Source organism: Pteropus medius, unplaced genomic scaffold (assembly GCF_902729225.1).
Source record: "Pteropus medius unplaced genomic scaffold, Ma_sr-lr_union100, whole genome shotgun sequence".
NCBI lineage: Eukaryota > Metazoa > Chordata > Mammalia > Chiroptera > Pteropodidae > Pteropus > Pteropus medius.
In genome coordinates, this window is record NW_024346667.1 from 17,165,782 (window position 1) to 17,184,730 (window position 18,949).

Below are 18,949 nucleotides of genomic sequence, written 5' to 3' on the forward strand. Positions count from 1 at the left end.
TACATGCCACATTTTGCTTATCCATCCTCCCTCGATGGTTACTTGGGTTGCTGCCACAATTTGGCTATTGTGAATAATGCTGCTATGAATAATATGGGTATACAAATATCACTTTGAGAACTTGCTTTCAATTCTTTTGAGTATATACCCAGAAATGGAATTGCTGGATTATAGGGTAGCTCTGCTTTTAATTTTTTGAGGAAATGCCATACTGTTTCCAAAGCGACTGTACCAGTTTACATTCCCATTAATGGTATGCAAGAGTTCCAATATCTCCACATCCTCACCAACACTTATTTTCTTTTTAATAGTAGCCATGCTAATGAACATGAGGTTTTACTCAAGTATTTTTGTAAGTCATTTTAAATCCCTTTTAAATTTAGGTGGAATAAAAATAACATTTAAAAAATAATGCTCAATTTGCTTAGGTTTTGCTCTTCTCTTCCTTCTATTCTGCCAGGCCTCAAATCCAGCTTTTCGTATTCCTTCATTCTTCTCCCTTTTCTCTGATTTCTCGTGTTAATAGAATTTCCTACCTTATGATTTTGGACTACTCCCTAGTGTTTCATGTGTATTTACTCCTGTCACCCTATGTTGTGTACTTTTTCATAGTTGATACTATGGTTAATACTTTTCTGAATCATCTAATGCAATGATATTATATCAAGAAATGCTTCTTTTTTACAGTATAATTATAATAAATGCTCAACTTTTAGCTTAACTCTCAGAGCACTCAGCACATCTCTTTAGAATTGCAGGAATCTATTTCTGTTTGCAGCAGCTGATGATTGTTTTATGAATCCTGCAGAAGTATTCATTCAAGTAACATTTTTTTTCTTTTTTAAATTTTTGTTTCAATTAGTGTTAACATCCAATATTATTTCATATTAGTTTCTGGTGTACAGCATAGTGCCCAGACAGCCATACGATTTAGGAAGTGATTCCCCCCACCACCAGTCCAGCACCCACCCAACAATGAACATTTTTTGAACCCCTATAATATAGTATTATTACAGGGCATCCACTTTTGCAACACCCTAAGAGATGAATGGTAACGTGCAGCTGGGCGGAGGCCCATTTCTGCGGCAACTTCGGAAAGGGAAAGGTAGGATAGGTTTTGGTATGAGTCCTGATACTTGGAATCCACTTCTTCAACAGGTTCTGGACATCTAGTTTCCAGCCAAAGGCAAGCCCTGGGTAAAAGGGAGAGAATGGAACTCCGAATAGTGCATAGTTGACTCATGAACAACGCTAGAGATAGGGGCGCTGACGCCCCCGCTCCCAGTTGAAAATCCGCGTATAACTGCATATATTCTGGGTTCTAACTATGGTGATCAACTTGTCCTGGTTTGATGGGGACTGTCCTGATTTTAAAAGAAGTCCAGCATCTTGACATATCCCTCACTTGCAGGCAAACCAGAATGCTTAGTCATCCGAGCTCTAAGCCTAACTCTCCTGTCCAAAGGGCTTCTGGAGGTAGCGTTTCATCCTGAGTGCATTTCCCACTGCGCAGCGCTCGTAGCTCGCCTTCCCTCCTGCGTCTAGACTACAAGTCCCAGCATGCAGCTCGGCCCCTTCTGGGGCAACCCTTGGCCTGCTGGGCTCTTTCACGCCTGTGTCCCCTTAAGGCACGGAGCCTGGGAGCCCGTGCGCGCTGACGTCATGCGTTGACGCCATAGTCTTAGCGCCTGTCTCCGACCTTCTGGCATGCCAGAGTCCCGTCGCAGGAGTGGTGGGGAGGTGCTTTCTTCCGCGTCAGTTCGATTTTTTTTTTTCTTTGAAGCCGTGGTGGTATAAAAGCCGGAATCTGGAAAGAAGCCGTCACCCCTAGTTCTCTTTCCTCCAAGTTTGAGACTCCTGGGTTCAAGATGGACAAAGTCTGTGCTATTTTTGGAGGTTCGCGGGGCCTTGGCAGGGCAGTGGCTCAGTTAATGGCCCAGAAAGGCTACCGACTGGCCATCATCGCCAGAAATTTGGAAGTGGCCAAAGCCGCCGCCGGTGACCTCGGCGGTAGGTACTGAACTGGAGTTGTCCAGTTGTGTGGCTGCAGTCCAAGCAACTTGGCTCCTCGTTTGTAAAACGAGCAGGTCTGGCCTTTATGGCTCTGAGGTTTAGCAGTTCAGCTGCCACGTGCAGGAGCACTTTTGTCCCGAATGTAGCCTGTAGCTTGTGCAGAGACGCTCCCTCCCCCACTTCCCTCCATTGTTTCCTGCAGAGTGCCTCCGTCCACGCTGCTTGTCACCAGTGGCTGAACTCTTAGGGTTTTCTTTTGAGACTTAGTAGTTTTGTGGTGCCATATTAATAAGAACTCACCTCCCTGAGGCTAGTGCTAGCAGAAAGGAGCTGCTTTGTTTTGGCGTCTGGAAGGAGGGGAGGCACACAACAGTTAACTTTTTATATAGGGCAAAGAGCTCACTGGTGGTTTAAGATCCTGGGGCCCGGAGAGGAGGGCTGGTCAGAAAGGAGTTCTGTCAGGAAAGGTAGGCGTGTCGGTCTTAAAATGCTTGCTTCGTTTTGCTGAGGGCTGTTCCCGCCTGAGTGTGGATGCACAAAACTTTCATATAGAGAAATTTTTGAGTACCAACCAGTTTTGAGATGTACCTGGTTTGCTTTAATACCACCACCATAAGCACTTAAGTTACGAACTCCTTTTGGTGACTTTAACAAATGGGCAACTGAGATTTGTTCTGCCAAATTCCTTTTTATTGCATTTAAACTTCATTTTTTTTTCTGTTTTATAATGGATTAGTACTTGTTTTACATTGTTTTGCGAATTTAAGTTTCTTTTCCTGGTAAGAGAAAGGATGTTTGAAAGATGCTGCTATTTGTTTAATTACTAGAATGTACAGATGCACCTCATTTACTATCAAGGAGGCTTTAGGGGAAAATAGAAGCCTGGGAATGCATCTGGTACCTGTAACCTTTAAAATAACATTACTGATTGGTTCACCCTAATTGGTTATGTGGGTTGGGAGAATGTTAGAGTTCCTAAAAGTAAAAAACACAAAGAAGTTATATATGAGAGACAATTTCAGTGAATGCTTCTTGCTGCTTCTAATTATTGCCATTATGTTACTGACAAATGGGTGAGAAAGTGTCAGGCTTTATGCTTTCCACCCAAGCCATCAGTGTTTGCTGGACAAAATTAAAACTGCTGGTTGAGCTTTCAAGGGTTGTGAATCCAACAACTCTTCAGATGGAAGCCAAGCATGAGACACAGGATACTTTTGGGTCTTTCATTTCCTTGAATTGTATTCCATAAGTGACTTCCCAATGACTTACTCTTTGCAAAGGCTTTAGTAGGTAATTTTAATATTAACTATTAGACAAGGTCAGCCAGAAAATAAACAATTGTTTTTTTTTAAATCTACATTTGAGAGTGTTAAAATGGTATGGGTGGTGAACACACAATGCAATGTATATATATGCCTTACTGTTAAATTGTACACTTAACACTTACTAGATTTCATTAACCAGTTTCACCATAACAAAAATTTTAAAAAATAATAAAATACAAAAAAATTAAAATATATTATTAAATAGAGAATGCTTTCTTTGAAGGGTAATTTTTTTTTGGTATTTAAATATTTGAAAATGTGACCATTAAAAAAGTAACAAGTTGTTTATAGGAAAAAGCTTTTTTTCATTGTTTTTAGTTTTAGCATTTTTACAGCTTCCTCCTTTATTTTAACTTTCCTAATGGTCAGACTTTAATAATAGCCATCGTCATCATCAAAATAATATGTGCCTAGTTAAAAAAAAAAAAAAAAAGAAACTCTAGAGTTTATTATGCTCAGGGCAGGGTTAGGAAACCAATTTGACAAAACCCTAACACAATTAGACATAAATTTCAAAAAAGGAATATAAAATCCAGAAGACTATTGAACAGAATTAGGTGGATTCAGTGTCAAAGCTATAAATATTATCGGATGAATTTTACAAAGCATTATGAACACAAAAAGGCCCTTCTCCCACTTTTTGTTGATTAAAAACAAGTTTTAAGGTTTACATCCTGTAGTAGTTTATTTCTCCTTGTTTACCACCACCCACTTTCCTCTTTTATTAGACTGAACTCAATGAGAGCAGGAACCAGTGACAATCTTATCTCTAGGTTCTAGATTAGCACAGGCCTAGCTTATAGTAGATGCTTAACAAATGTGTATTGAATAACTTTTTAATTCAAGTTACAGTTTATAAGTAATTGTAATCTTTTGTGTGTAGGTGGTCATTTGGCATTTAGCTGTGATGTTACCAAAGAACAAGACGTTCAAAATACTTTTGAAGAGATGGAGAAAAATTTAGGTCCTGTTAGTTTTTTGGTAAATGCAGCTGGAATTAACAGGTTGGTCAAATTTAAGTACATTTCTAATATGTCATTTCTTCCCTAATTTGTCTTTGCTTAACATGAGTTAATATGTTAATTAACTTGGTTTACTTCTAATTGGAATAAAAACTGTATTTTAAAATTTGGTCGGTCAGTCCATGCATTCTTTTCTTTTATTGAGATATAAAATAAGGATATAGTTTGTTCAATTTTAACGTTGTATATCAACACCCATATTGAGCTACAGAACTTTTTCAGCTCTCCAGAGGGCTCTCTCAGTTTCTTCCCAATTAGTAGTTCCTTATAGGTAACCACTATTCTGACCTCTCTCACCATATATAAATTTTCTTAGTTCATAAACTTTAAATGGAATCAGAGTGGGAATTCTTTTTTTATAATGAATTTTGGACAGAATATTTAGAATAATATTTTCTTGCTAATTCACTCTACCTGAGAGGGGATAGGAACATGACTTCCAAGTGTATCTTTTAGTTTTTATTTTAAGGCCTCTCAAACCAAGTGTAAAATGAGACTTTTTAGGTATTCTAGCTCAAATATGAAGCGTTTCTTAAACTTTACTTTCAGTAAAAATGTTACACATTTATTGACATTTTTTGTTTTATCCCATTTTTAATTAACATGCTTTTTTTTTTTTTTTTAAGGGATAGTCTTTTAGTAAGAACAAAAACTGAAGATATGCTATCTCAGCTTCATACTAACCTTTTGGGTCCCATGCTGACCTGTAAAGCTGCCATGAAAACTATGATTCAACAACAGAGAGGGTCTATTGTTAATATAGGTGAGTCTTCACTTTTGCGAATTTATAATTACCTTAGTACCATAAAAATATTTAATTGACTAAATTGGAATTTGTGTGAAACTTAGATGAAATGTGTTATTGTCTGGAAAAAGGATTTGATTAACTGAGCAATAGGTAAAACAGGAATCACAAATTCATTTCCTTATAGTAGTCAAGTAGGTGTTAACTGAGTTGACACCGCCAGCTATTAGAAAAATGACAGCACAAGCCGCATGAGAGATGACAAATGATGGCCAGCTTTGTTGTCTAGAGGCCATTTGGAATGGCAGGTGCAACCACTGCTCAGATCCAGTAGATTGTTGCTAAGCATGAATGTGGTCTTGGTTTTGTGAGCTGTTTTGGTTTTTTAAGATAAATTGGACATCCTGATTTTTATGTGAAACCTAATTTTTAAAATATGGACAAGGAATTGAAAAATTTTAGATATTGGGGGCTAAAAATGATGTCTAGAGCAGTCACATGGGTCACCGATAAATCTAGTACAGAGGTTTAAAAGGAAGCTTAAGAGACTGACTTTTTCACTTTTTTAGCATAGATATAGGTACTGCTTAGATTTTAGGGTCAGATAAACTGTAGTGTGTGCCTATAGGCCTTAAAATGCAAAATGACTTGAAATTTTATTTCAATTTGGTAATTTGAAAATAGTAGCATACTGTCTGCCTTTTAATTTTGAGTGGTAATACCTTAAAAGGCCACAAAAGGGAGATGCTTCTCTGTTATAGTAAATGACTCTATTCTTTCTAATATAGAAAATAGCTTTCAAGCCAGTATTTAGGGTTTTCCTCTTTTGAAAATGAGAAGAGGAAAGAATTCTGTACTAATAATAAATATTAGAACTTTTTTAACGTTTATCTTTAAAAATATAAGAGATCAGTTTTCTTAGATGAGTAAACGAGTCGACCTTTGCCTTCTACTAGCCAGATAATGATTTGGGGTTCTTATAAGCTGGTATACTGGCTTGTATATATCACCAGATAACATGGAGTATGTTTGTTTAAATCTAAAATATTTACCCTTTTTAGATATATTTAAAAAACCCATGTCAGTCCTTCGTATATATAAATTTTTAGAATTGTGCTACGAGTAAATAAAAACATATAATTGAAAATAAATTAAGAGAATCTTATTCTAGAAAGGACTACTTTAAACTGCTAGAAAATTCATGATATTTCAGAAGGTACCGCTTTTCACCAGAAGAACAATCGTGTGTGGTATGAATCAAAGCTTCTAAAGCTTCCCGTTTGGCCTTTCATGCCTGTATTTTTCTTTCTTTTTTATTTTATATCATCATATTTTTCTTTCTCCTAAATACCCCTTTCTCTGTTCATCTGCATTTTCTCTGTTATCTCTTTTCTTTTTGTTCTTCACAGTTCTCTTTCTTTGTCATTAACTGGCATATAATATATAATGTAGATAAATATTTTAATATTGGACTTGTTGATTATAACATAAGTGTTTGGAATGTTTTCTAAAATAAAAATTTTCAAAACTTTTGTGAGGATCTCGATTAATTTTTATATCATAAGTACAGGTCACTGGTGCAGAAAATTACTTCCCCACTTATGTTTTACATGAATTTCTTTGCATACAGTTGGTATTTGAATTATAAATTATTCTTTCATATTCATATAAATGAGGCCACCCAATAATCTTTAGTAGACATTACAAGTTACTGAAAGTAACGAATTACAAAGAATTTGTGGTTGAAGCTTTGCTTATTTAGATTGACAGTAGTTCACATTTAGTGAGATCTTCAGATGAACTATTTTTTCAGGTGGAAATGAGTACTGTGGAACCATAAAATTAATCAGCCATTATCTGACTTTTTTTAGTTTTAACCTCTTCCTACTGGAAGCCTTTATAAATACTATAGAACTTTTATCCTGTCAGACCTAATGAAGTGAGAGTGGATTCTTTTCACTTAATGGATCAGTTCTCAAGCCCTGTTTGGCATTTGGGATTTCACACAAGCTTTCAAAACTTGTTTTCTGTGTATCTGGAGCAGACTCAGATTCTTACCACTCAAATGACAATGGTTAGAAATCCTGATTTTAGCAAAGGACAAGGTGAAATAATTTGTACCTTTTTTGTTTGTTTACTATAAATTATCTGAATATTCAGATGATCCCATTAATTGGTTTGAATTTGATTTCACTTTTTTTCTCCTAGGAAGTATTGTTGGTTTAAAAGGCAATGCCGGCCAGTCTGCGTACAGTGCCAGTAAAGGAGGATTAGTTGGATTTTCACGTGCTCTTGCGAAAGAAGTAGCAAGAAAGAAAATTAAAGTGAATGTAGTTGCACCAGGTCAGTGAAAACTTTTTTCTTTTTAAACATAATTTTTGGATGTTTATGGTTTTGTACTGTAATAGCAAAGATTGTTCTTGGGTCTGTAATTGCATCAGCATCATTAGGCACTTCTCAGAGAGTATCAGAACAGGAACTTGGAATCTGCACTGTTACTAAACTCTTGAGTAGCAAAATGAGGGAGGGTGTGACTGTGTCCTGACAGGACTTAAAGTGGCCATTCCTGGCCACACTGCCAGGCTTTTGTTTGCATAAACCACATTGCATTTTTTACTGAATGATTATATCCAAACTAAAATCACAAGAGAAACTTTTTATTTAAAAATCAATTATAAATTAAGAATGTAAGTATTTTAAGTGTGTGGAGGGTGGGGGGGAGTAATATTGGTAACATATACCCAGTAATTGAACAAGTCCAAATTGTATACCTTTAGAGAACTGTTTCCATTTTAAGTATTCTTCTTTTCTTGTGATATTCTATTTACTGCTCACAACATTTGCTAATTAATTTAAACTTTGTCAGTTTGTCAAAGGAGAACTTTCCATGTAATGTGCCTATTACCTAAATATATTCCTTATGTCTATATTACAGAAACAGTACATCTTTATATTTAAAATGTCTAAATAGCTTCATAATACAATATGCTTTTAATAACAGTATAAACCAGAGGAAATAATCAAACAAGGCCGCATACGTGATATCATTTGCACATTTCCCAAAGTAATCACGTATAATAACTGATATAGTAACTACTCCAGAAAGTCAGTATTTGTACAGAGAAAGAAATGCTAGAGGTCACATATGTTTCTTTTCAAAATAGATAAGAAGCCTTTCATTGTATCCCAGAGAGCTACCCAGGATTCATGTTAGAATTTCAACACAAAGGAAAATTAAAAAAAAGATATTTACATAGAGGAAGAAAACATCTTTTTAAAAGTCACTCTATGAAGTAATAAGATTTTAATAGTGAGTCTAGGAGTTGTTGCCTCTTTAATGAGCGAGTGGGGGCTCTGAGGATCATTGTGTATTGGTATCAGAGAAGGAAAGTGTTAGTCTGTGATGACAGAACTGAGAACCAGCCTGGTACTGTGGCACCAACAAGCTCTATTACATATGCAGGAGGTACTACATTTGCAGGGAGTGGCCAACAATGAAGATGATTAGAGAGGTGGCTGTTTAATGAATTTTCAAAATAGTAGAAGTTAGTGGGAAGCTTATAATAGACCTGCTGCCCTCCTGTAGGGAATCTGTCAGGAACACTTGTGTTCTTAAACATGTAAGAAAAACAAGGCCAACAGAGATGCAATTCACCTGTAAGACAAAGCAAGCGTGATCTGGGCGAAGTACACAGAAGCTAGAGCCTTTTCTAGAAGGCAAAGGGAACATTTTTGCACACCTGTTCCTTTTATTTTGCTGAGTTTGGGTATTCCACATTACTTGAAAATATTGGTGGATTAAATGGGATCCAAAGCCAATTAACTTGGTCTGTTAGTTACCAGTAATTGGAAAATATTAAAACATAATGATCAGAATTATAGTTTAGGTTGTCAAAGGCTAAAGAAATTCTTTAATTCTCTTTTTTGATTTATAGAGAAGGAAGTCATTAGGCCTATTAATTAATTGGTACTCATGGATTGATGCCTGGGTAGAATAGTTCTAAAAACTGTGAAAAGAATCAAGTAATGAACTAGTGACTAGAGAAAAATTCTTTGTGCCTTATATTTTCCATAAAATCTTTATTTTTAAATTTCATACTAATTTTAGAATAACTTGAGGTGGAAAGGATTTTAGAGATCATTTATTCCAGTGATTTTTACGGTTTAGAAGACTGGGACCTAGGAGACAGAGTGATTTACTGAAGATTACACAGCTAGTTTATGGCAGGACTGTTACTAAAAGCTTTATCTTTGGATTTCCAGCTAAGGTAAGCTTAAAAATAATGGCCCCTTAGATTTCCTTTATATCGTTGCAAGCAGTTTAGGTGTTTTCGTCCTTTTGCTACTGTGGTCTGTCTAAACTATCTGGACTCTTCCAGTTTTATAACTTTTGCCTTTATATTATTTGCCTTTTGCCAAGTTACTAGTTGATAAAATTGCCTGGAATAGTTAAGAAGGTAATAAAAAAGTACTAAAACTTAATTCTACTATTATCACTCATTTGTTAGGGTGATAGAAATATTTGTTAGATACTTAGTTGGCCTTTGAATAAAATGAGTGTTTTTATATACTTCTGCCAGTTAGCCATGAAATCTGTTTTAGTTTACTATAGATATTTAAGAATTGATTACCTATATGAGAAAAGACATTTTGTTTTTGTTCATTGGTTGTTTGTAAGAAACTGTAGACCTTTGCCACCTTTATATTTCAAGTCACTAATGGCTCCAGCTTGGACCCTAAAGTTGGAGTTTTATTTGGCACTGATGTTGAACTAGCAGGGATCAAGGAATTGCCAAAATGCTCTGATAGCCATTTTGCTCTGTAACGTGCCTTTATCCCAATTCATTGTTCAGTAACAGAAACTAAATTCATTCATTGCAAATCCATGAAAATTTGGTACATGACTATGGTTTAGATACAATACATCTACTTTTTCCAAAAAAAAAAAATCGAAATCTTCACTGTCATGTTGGCACCGCTTTCTGTTTGTTTATGCTTTATGCAACATGATTTGATTTTAGTGTTAGCCCAGTGTATATGGAGAATAGATTATTTATGATTTAGGACTGCATATATTTGCTTCCTTCTCCTATAGGGATTGTAATGGTATGGATAATGAAGAGTTATTCTGGTTCATTTTGATTTAAAAGCTGGATGGTTTAAGGATAATGCAAGTGTTCTTAATCCGTAATTAATCATTCTGCAGAGTTACTGTCATGTATTCTATATGCAAAGGCTGTGCTAGGTTCTAAAATTACAAAAATGAGTAAGATACTTCTGCTACAAGGAGCTAAGTACAGTGGGGAACACAGACATAAACAAGTAATTACAATGTCATTTGATGAATGTAGAGATACATATCTATGATCTATGGAAACACTGAAGAATGCTTAATTTTGTCTGAGTGAATTAGTTGTCAAGGCAACAGCCTAAATAGTGGGAATCTAGTTTGTATACAAAAGGAGGTTTTATGAGTGTTATGGAAGTGTGTTTGTATGTATAACCTTTCCTAAATATCTTTCTAGTACAATTTATACTGCAGAAAAAACTTGTTTCTAAAAATGTGGCCATTTATAGGTTGACTTTTATTTTATTGGCTATATATATTTATCAGGTTTCCTGGTATGAATATGCTTCATTGGTCAGAAGCAAACTATAAGTTAAAAAAGTACAATTAAATAGATTCCATGAATTATTTATTAACTTTATTTTAGATAGTAATTACAACCAAATTCTTCACCAGATCTTTAAATAGACTGACAAACATTGAATTAACACATTTCTTTTTCTGTCAGTTTTCCTGGTCACCATCAAATGGAGTTCCCAATTTAGGAAAATAGCTAAAAAGCAAATCATAACAGGAAAAGCAAGGAACAAGAAAAATAATAAATTAGGTTATCATTTGCTGCCTAATATTACTGATATTTTAAAGATCAGTTAGTTGGTACACTTTAGTATTACTTTAAGTATAAAAATAAATTACTCATGGATAAACCTTACTGATATGAGAAACTATTTGATGAATTGAAATTATAATGGGAACATTGCTTTGAAATGTATGTGTTTTCAATAGATAATACAAACGATACAAAATTCAAAAGTATGATGAGGCATAGAGGGAAAAGTAAGTCTCTTCGACTCATCTAGTTCCTTTCCTCAAAAGCAACCCACTGTTAACAAGTTTCTTCTGCATTTCATATACAAGACAATAAAGTATGTGTGTATGTTTGTATGTGTATGTATATATTTAAGAGAACACTATTTACAGTGTTCTGTACCTTGTTTTATTTGTAGAACAATGTATCTTGGAGTTGATTCCATATTATTCCACATATAGCTGCTTCATTTTTTGAGTAACAATTTTATTGAAATATAATTCACATACTATACAATTCACCCATTTAAAGTGTACAATTTCAGTGGTATAATCACAGAATTGTTCTATCACCAAAATACATTTTAAAACATTTTCGTCATCCCAAAAGAAACTCTGTAGCCATTAACATTTGCTCCCCATTTCCCTCCAATCTCTTTAGCTTCTGGCAACCATTAATCTACTTTCTCTCTAGATTTTCCCATTCTGGACAGTTCATATAAATAAAATCATATAACATGTCTTTTGTGACTGCTATGTCACATAATGGCTGAGTTAAAAGACGATAAATTCTGTTTTATAGGTGTATCATAATTTATTTTACTTGTTGTCTCTTGTTGGGCATTTAGATTGTTTCTCATTTTTTGATATTACAACTAATAATGCAGTGACAATACTTGTATGTGGTTTATTTTGCACATATGTGAGTATATGAGCATAATCCTGGGAATGGGACTGCCAAGGCTTGAAGGGTACATGCATTTTAAATTTCGACGAATAGTTTAGCATTGAATTTATTTCTATTGGGTACCTTAAATGTTTTTGCCCCCTCCCTTTTTTTAATTTGAAGAGTTCTTATGTTTACTACTTGGAGAAAACCTTGTTGACAAATGCTGACATAAATTTGGCCACCACTCAAAACAGATAATTCTCTGCGTGATCTTATGGACTGTTTGGTATGGAGTTGATTTTCACATACTGCTTCCCTATACAATTTATAAACATATTAAAGACATAGAAATTCATTCTCTTTAAAAATCTTGGTCTAGTTTTTGTCAACAGCCTTGTTTCTTCTTATAAAGTGAGATTATAATTCTTTTTAGGCTCTAGAGACTTATACTAGAGAATGGACTTCTGAGTTCATAGATATATCAAGTAGTGCACATCCACAACTGTTAATACTAGTGATAGGCAGATATCCTAGTGTCTTATTTAAACATAAAGTTTCTGCTACATATAAAAATGTTCAAAACTAGAATAATGACCAGGTAATATAGAAATGAAATGCTAGTTATTTATACTATACAGCTGGCCAAAAATGGATAAGGAAATAAATTTTCTTTAGAATTTATCAAATGTAATTATTCTTGGACGAATACCATACACTTTCTTTTATGAGCAATAATATTCCTATTCCTAAAGAGTTTATATTTTAAAAGTAATACTGTGTGTGTCATCTCATATGCTGAACTAAAGTAGAAGTATCCTTGTTCTAAGTCAAGTGCATGTCGTTTCAGTTATCTATTTAGTGATTTAAGGAGTGGTAGTCTTCTACCACTAATTGTGCAACAAGTGATCAGTAATCATTTGTTGGATAGTTGCACCTACTTGTAGTTTGTAATTTTTATAGGCCAGTTTGAAAGGCATTGCAACTATGTATGTAGTAAAATGAGTAGAACCAGTTTCTGGAACATTGCAAATGAAGTGGAAGAATTATATGGAAGAGACTCCTCTGGGGTTAAGGAGAGAGAACAAACAAAAGCAATACAAGCACAAAAATGGGTGTGTAGAATGCTACTGATAACTCTGCTCAGGTCTTACGATATATGATTAGAATCCAAAGACAGTTTATATGCACTGCCCTGGGTTGTAATGTATTTATAGATGAGGATTCTGTAGTTCATGAACTATAGCATAAAATGACATTGAAATTTGGTAGAGCCGAAGTAATTATCATTAGAGACTAGCTCTAATGGGGTATATGGGGGTATATGGGAACTCTTTCTACTTTCTGTTCAATTTTTTTAAAACCCTAAAGCTGCTCTAAAAAAATATAAATTCATTTAAAAAAGTTAATGATGAGAGATAATGAAGAGAGAAAAATCTTTGGACATATTGTTGCTTTCTGTATCAAACATCATAACCAGAGTGGAAAAGCCAGTATTGGTGAAGTCATCCCTTTCCTTTCAACGTGGCCTCTAACGCCTACTTTACTTTAGGCTATTAGTGTAGATAGAGTTCAGTGATGGCTAGCTGCTTGTCCCATGAGGTTTGTCATTCCAACTGCAAGTCTGGGGAGAGGCTATAGCAAACTTCTCCTAAAGAAATAACACCCTTATCTTCCAAGTTTGAGCAGTAGAGGGAATAATCTTCATGTGAGGTGGGTGCCAGACTTCATGATCCTCATTGTTGGACTCAGAGGGCACCTCTCTCCTTCCTTTACAAATGACCTAACCGTGACACAGATCATAGCCGAGGTGACTTCAGGGTGTACTGAGCAAGATTGTATTAAAAGCTTTGAGATGTTAGCTTTTATCTATTCCATATATCTGGCTTACTTGGTCGTTTTTGGAGGACCACAGTCTGTCCTGACAGCCCATATCTAAGTGGCAGAGGCCTTCCCATCTCACTGAGATTGCCCTTGAACTTGTTTCACTGCCTTATCTCCTTTCATATGTATGGTTTGCCTTCCAGTACCTCATACTCTGTTCTAGATCTGCCTTTTTTAAAAGGTAAAAACACCTTCGTATGGCCTCCCACGGGTCATGAAGCATCACCCTTTGTCTCTGAAAGTACAAACACATCAGAACTAAAATCTACCTATAGGAAAGGCAAATCAGTTTCTTTCAACACAGCATGGATAAAAACTGAGATTAGCATCTTCAACTGGAATATTCTATCACAGCTATCAATATTCTATCACAGCTATCAATATAAAAATTGAGAGTCCTTTTAGGGAAGCACACTTTCCTAAACCTGAAGTAAGAAAAGTCATGAAGACTACTTAATGAGGCATAATTTTCATCTTTAGGTCATAGTTTTGTAGAGTTAAAAGATATTTTAGTAATCTGTGATTTTCAATCTCTTTCACTCATTTTGTGAGACAGAAACAGCCATACAGTTTTAGATAGTACATGACTTTCCTCAGGTCATAACTTTGATAGTATTAGCAGAGTAGGGAACAGAATCTAGTTTAATGTGTCCTAATCCATTGAGGTTTTTTTTTTTTTAACCACAAAATGCTCACCAGAGCCAGTTAGAAGTTGAACCTAGAATTTGTTAATCATAGTTAAAAGGTCTCTCTGCAAACCATTTTTACAGCAGATTATTGAGTTTTTTTTCCTTAAGATTAAAGACACATCATTGATTTTTTTTTTTCTTTTGGCTGAGAGTTTGAGATTAGTGGGGAAATATGTTACACCAATTTTGCTAGAATTCAAAATGACCTTAGAATAAAAGATAATTGTATCATGAACTTCTTCAGAAGGAACAAGCTTTTAAATGTTACATTCATAATTTAATTCATTCAACTTTTTTAACATGTGAGGTGAATTTTCTTCCTAATACACTCTGAGGCATCTTAGAAAATAAGTGTGTCCAAACACATAAAGCTTTGGATATCAAGAAGCCCCACGATAGTGTTTTTTATGATGTTTGAATTGTCTATTGATTATTATGACTTCACTGTAGATGAAGTTTCATTTACAGTTCACTTGAAATTCACCAGAGTCTGGCTATCCAGTTTTATCATTATCTCTATCAGCTGCTGCTTTTATTCTTGCATTCCTTCTGCCATCTCATTGTTAAAGATGAAAGGAAGTGAAGGAAATGTTGCTGACTTTTAAAATGTAATATTTTATAGTAGAGAAGATCCTACTCTCTATGAGATTTCATAATGTAATCTCATAATGAAGTACATAAATAATACAAAATTGTTTTGTTATTCCAGGCCCTTATTACAGACAGTTTGGTTAGTACTGTGCATCTTTTTTCAATAACTTTTTATCTAGATGCAGAAATAATATATCTCTTGTGGACAATTGGGTAAGTACACACAAGTACAAAGAAGAAAATAATGATCACCTATAATTCTAGTATCTAATGATAATCACTTAATATTTTGGTATATATTTTTTCAGTCATTAGTATAGATTAGTTTTTTTTAAATTTTTTATTTTTTATTGAGGTATAATTGACATAACATATTAATTTCAGGTATACAACATAATGATTTCATGTTTGCATATATTGTGAAATGATCTCTACAATAGTTAACATTAATAGTCTAGTTAACATTCATCTGCATACAGTTACAGAATTTTTTCTTGTGATAAGAACTTTTAATGTCTACTCTCAGTTACTTTCAAATGTATAATAAAGTATTAACTATAATCACCATGCTGTATGTTACATCTCTGTGATTATTTTATAACCGAAAGTTTATAGCTTTTGATAGTAGTATAACTACTTTTGTAACCTACCTTTTAAATATACAGATGTTATTTTTCTCTTATTTTAAGTATCCTGTAGCATTTTAATGCCTGTAGGATATACCGTGTGGATATAATGTGTGGACGTACTGTGATTAATTTAACCATGTCCTTATTGAAAGACATTCAACTTGTTTCCTATTTTTCTCTAATAAAGCTGTCACTGTCATAGGCTTCATGATAGAAAAAAAAATCTGTGGTTATTTCTTACAAGACTGTTAATAAAATGTTTCAGTATTTCTAAGTGAAAACAAGGCAAAAAAAATTAAGCAATTATATAGTAGTGCATAATAAACTTATAGCTTGATACTAATTCTTAATTCAGTGCTTAGTTCATATTTAACCTGGTATTTTAAATGACAGTATATTTAATTTGGTTTACAGTTTGAGTTATAAATGATTTAATTATAATGCAAGCCAATTTTGGAGCTGTACTTTTGAGATTTCACATTAGACTTTCATTTCACATGTCATGTCTAACTCTTAATCCATCATTTTTTCATGACTTTAAAAATTTTAAGATTTTTCTAATTGTTCATTTTATGAGGAGTAATTATTCGCTTTCTTTTTTAAAGCTTAAATGATTGAATAGTGTACAGAATACTGATTATATGTTTTTTATTGGTAATATATTCGTGATATTTTCTTCCCTCTACCCCTTGACCCCATTCAAATGAAAATTAATCAGTTCCGTTGTACTTTGTGCATATCTCTATAAGGATGTTCACTAGACTTTCCTACATTGTAATTAGGGGTGCAAGTAACTGTTTTCTCCATAAATTATAGATTTCCCAAGGAATAGAATTTTTATTCATGTTTTTATCTACCCACTTACGAGTTGGGCCAAATATTTGGGAATCAGGTATTGTTCAATAGACGCTCATTGAGTTAAAGTGAATAAAAATGGAGACTTGGTTACTTGATTGCTAGCAAAACTCTGCATTTCCTAAATAAGATTTATTAGTAACCTCAAATTATCAGGAGTAAATTCATTTTTATTTGAAATTGAAGAAATGTCTTAGTGTCTACCCTTTTCTACTAAATAAACAAACATTTCTCTTTTAGGATTTATTCATACAGATATGACAAAAGACTTGAAAGAAGAAAATTTAAAGAAAACTATCCCTCTTGGGAGATTTGGAGAACCTATTGAAGTGGCACACGCGGTTGTGCTTCTTTTAGAATCGCCCTATGTTACAGGGCATGTTCTGGTGGTGGATGGCGGATTACAGCTCACAATGTAATTTACAGATTATTCAGTTATAGTGGTGATTAGAATCGAGGGCACACTTTGGCTGTTGATTAGACAGTCTTACCTACATGGGTGACATTTGCTAATCAGATCTATTCATGCTACAAATGTTGACTTCCATCTTTATATGTATATCTCTGAAAAGAACAAGGTGTGACCAGTTGTGTTTTGTTGATGGTATGTACCTTATAGACTAGCAATGTTAATATGTAAACATTTTTCAAGTAATAAACAAGACTTAATTTATACATTTTGTCTCAAAAGTGGAAAAAATTATATAGTTTAATTTTCTTGAGTTATATCATTGTATCAGGCTGAATACTCTAGAACAGTGATCCCCAATCTTTTTGGCACCAGGACCAGTTTCGTGAGAGACAATTTTTCCACAGCCAGTAATGTGGGCGGGTGGGATGGTTTGGGGATGATTCAAGTGCATTGCATTCAGTATACACTTTATTTCTATTATTATTGTAACATATAATAAAATAATTATACAACTCACCATAATGCAGAATCAGTGGGAGCCCTGAACTTGTTTTCCTGCAACTAGACAGTCCCGTCTAGGGGTGATGGGAGACAATAAACAACCCAAAGTGTGTCGCTTATACCCAGTTACTCTGTAATCTTGTTTTGGTTGCTGTCACTGCAGAAAACTGTGCTTTGCAAAGATAGGATATTGGAAATAGAAGCAGGCTTTTCAGTGCTTTTGTGGCAATCTCAGGATTTTCTGCCTTGACTTTAATCCAGAACGTGTGAAGACTTGAAGTTGTCTCAAACATACTTTCAAGGCCACTGTCATGTGCAATCTCAAGCAGTTGATCCTCATCTAGCATGGATGAAATAGATTCCCCTGGCTTATTCACACATGGGTCACAGATCCATTCCTTCGCAATTCGAGGGTCTTTTGCAGTTGGGAAGTAATGCTCAAATTCTTGAAAGCTGAGACAGGTGAATGTGCACCAGCTGGGGGAAAGAAGGCCCCAGCTCAGTCTCTTTCAAAATCTCTGCTAATGTTAGAAACATTTCAAAAATCCCAGTGTTTACTCATTGCCCCCATAATTCCAGTTTGTCTTTGAATGCAGCCATTTTAACTGCCAACTTGAACGCACTTGTCGTTCTTTCCTGAAGTGACAGATTGAGTTGGTCAAGCAGGTTGAATGTGTCACACAAGTAGGCAAGTTTTGTGACCTATTCCATGTCATTGAAATGTGCTGCCAGTGGTGACTGTTTTTTTTTTTAAAGAAATATCTGGAGTGGCTCTCGTAACTCAGAAACTCTGGCCAGTGATCTACCTTTAGAAAGCCATCTCACTTCTCTGTATAATTGCCGTGTATGTTCTGTGTCCATGTCCTCACAGAGCTGCGCGAACAGACGTGATAAGGGCATGCACTTTAATGTGGTTGATTGTTTTAATTACATCCTGCAAAACGTTAAGTTCAGGTGACGTTTTTCAGCTAGCCAGCATTTCTCTATGGACAGTGAGTAGACTCATATTCAGAAGCGACCTTTGACCAAAGTAGTGAAACCAGAAAGCCATCCAGTCTTGGCAGCAGCTCCATCAGTGCATACACCGGCACAAAATGACCCCTTCAGTTTTTCTTATATGTGATCATTCAAAAACTTGCATAGTTCTGCAGCTTTGGTGTTGGCAACAAATGTACACACAACATATCCTCTTGCCTGTCCTCCTGAAAAATATATCACACAAAACAAGCATTGTTGCCTTATCGTCATCAGTAGACTCGTCAACCTGGATTGCAAACCACAGTGACTCATTAATTCTTTCTAACAATTGTGCCTTAATACCCTCTTGCTATTTCGTCAGTTTGTCTAGTTATGGTGCTAGCCGAAAGAGGAACACGTGCCACCTTTTGGACTGCAGCCTCTCCTAAAAGTTCACAACAAATGTCCTTAACAGCAAGCAGGATCAACTCTTCACTAATAGTAAAGGGCTTCTTTGCTTTAGCAATGCGGTTAGCCACTAAGAATGGTGCTCTCAGTGCAGACA

At 34.9% G+C, this 18,949-nt stretch overlaps 1 protein-coding gene across 4 annotated transcripts in view; it reads left to right on the top strand.

The window, feature by feature from the left end:
* Positions 1-1,649: 1,649 nt before the first annotated feature.
* The window catches only part of CBR4 (carbonyl reductase 4), a 100,043-nt gene continuing 82,743 nt past the window's right edge, over positions 1,650-18,949 (top strand). For 3 of the 4 annotated variants that reach the window (XR_005655718.1, XR_005655719.1, XM_039876340.1), the window contains exons 1-4: positions 1,650-2,010; positions 4,222-4,342; positions 4,987-5,123; positions 7,314-7,448. Coding sequence is in view for 2 of the 4 variants with exons in the window: in XM_039876340.1 (XP_039732274.1) it covers positions 1,869-2,010; positions 4,222-4,342; positions 4,987-5,123; positions 7,314-7,448 (535 nt within the window). In the remaining 2 variants the exon portion in view is untranslated. Of the gene's footprint in view, positions 2,011-4,221; positions 4,343-4,986; positions 5,124-7,313; positions 7,449-16,754; positions 17,190-18,949 lie in introns of those variants that run through there. The other variant, XM_039876339.1, reaches the window with a different exon arrangement.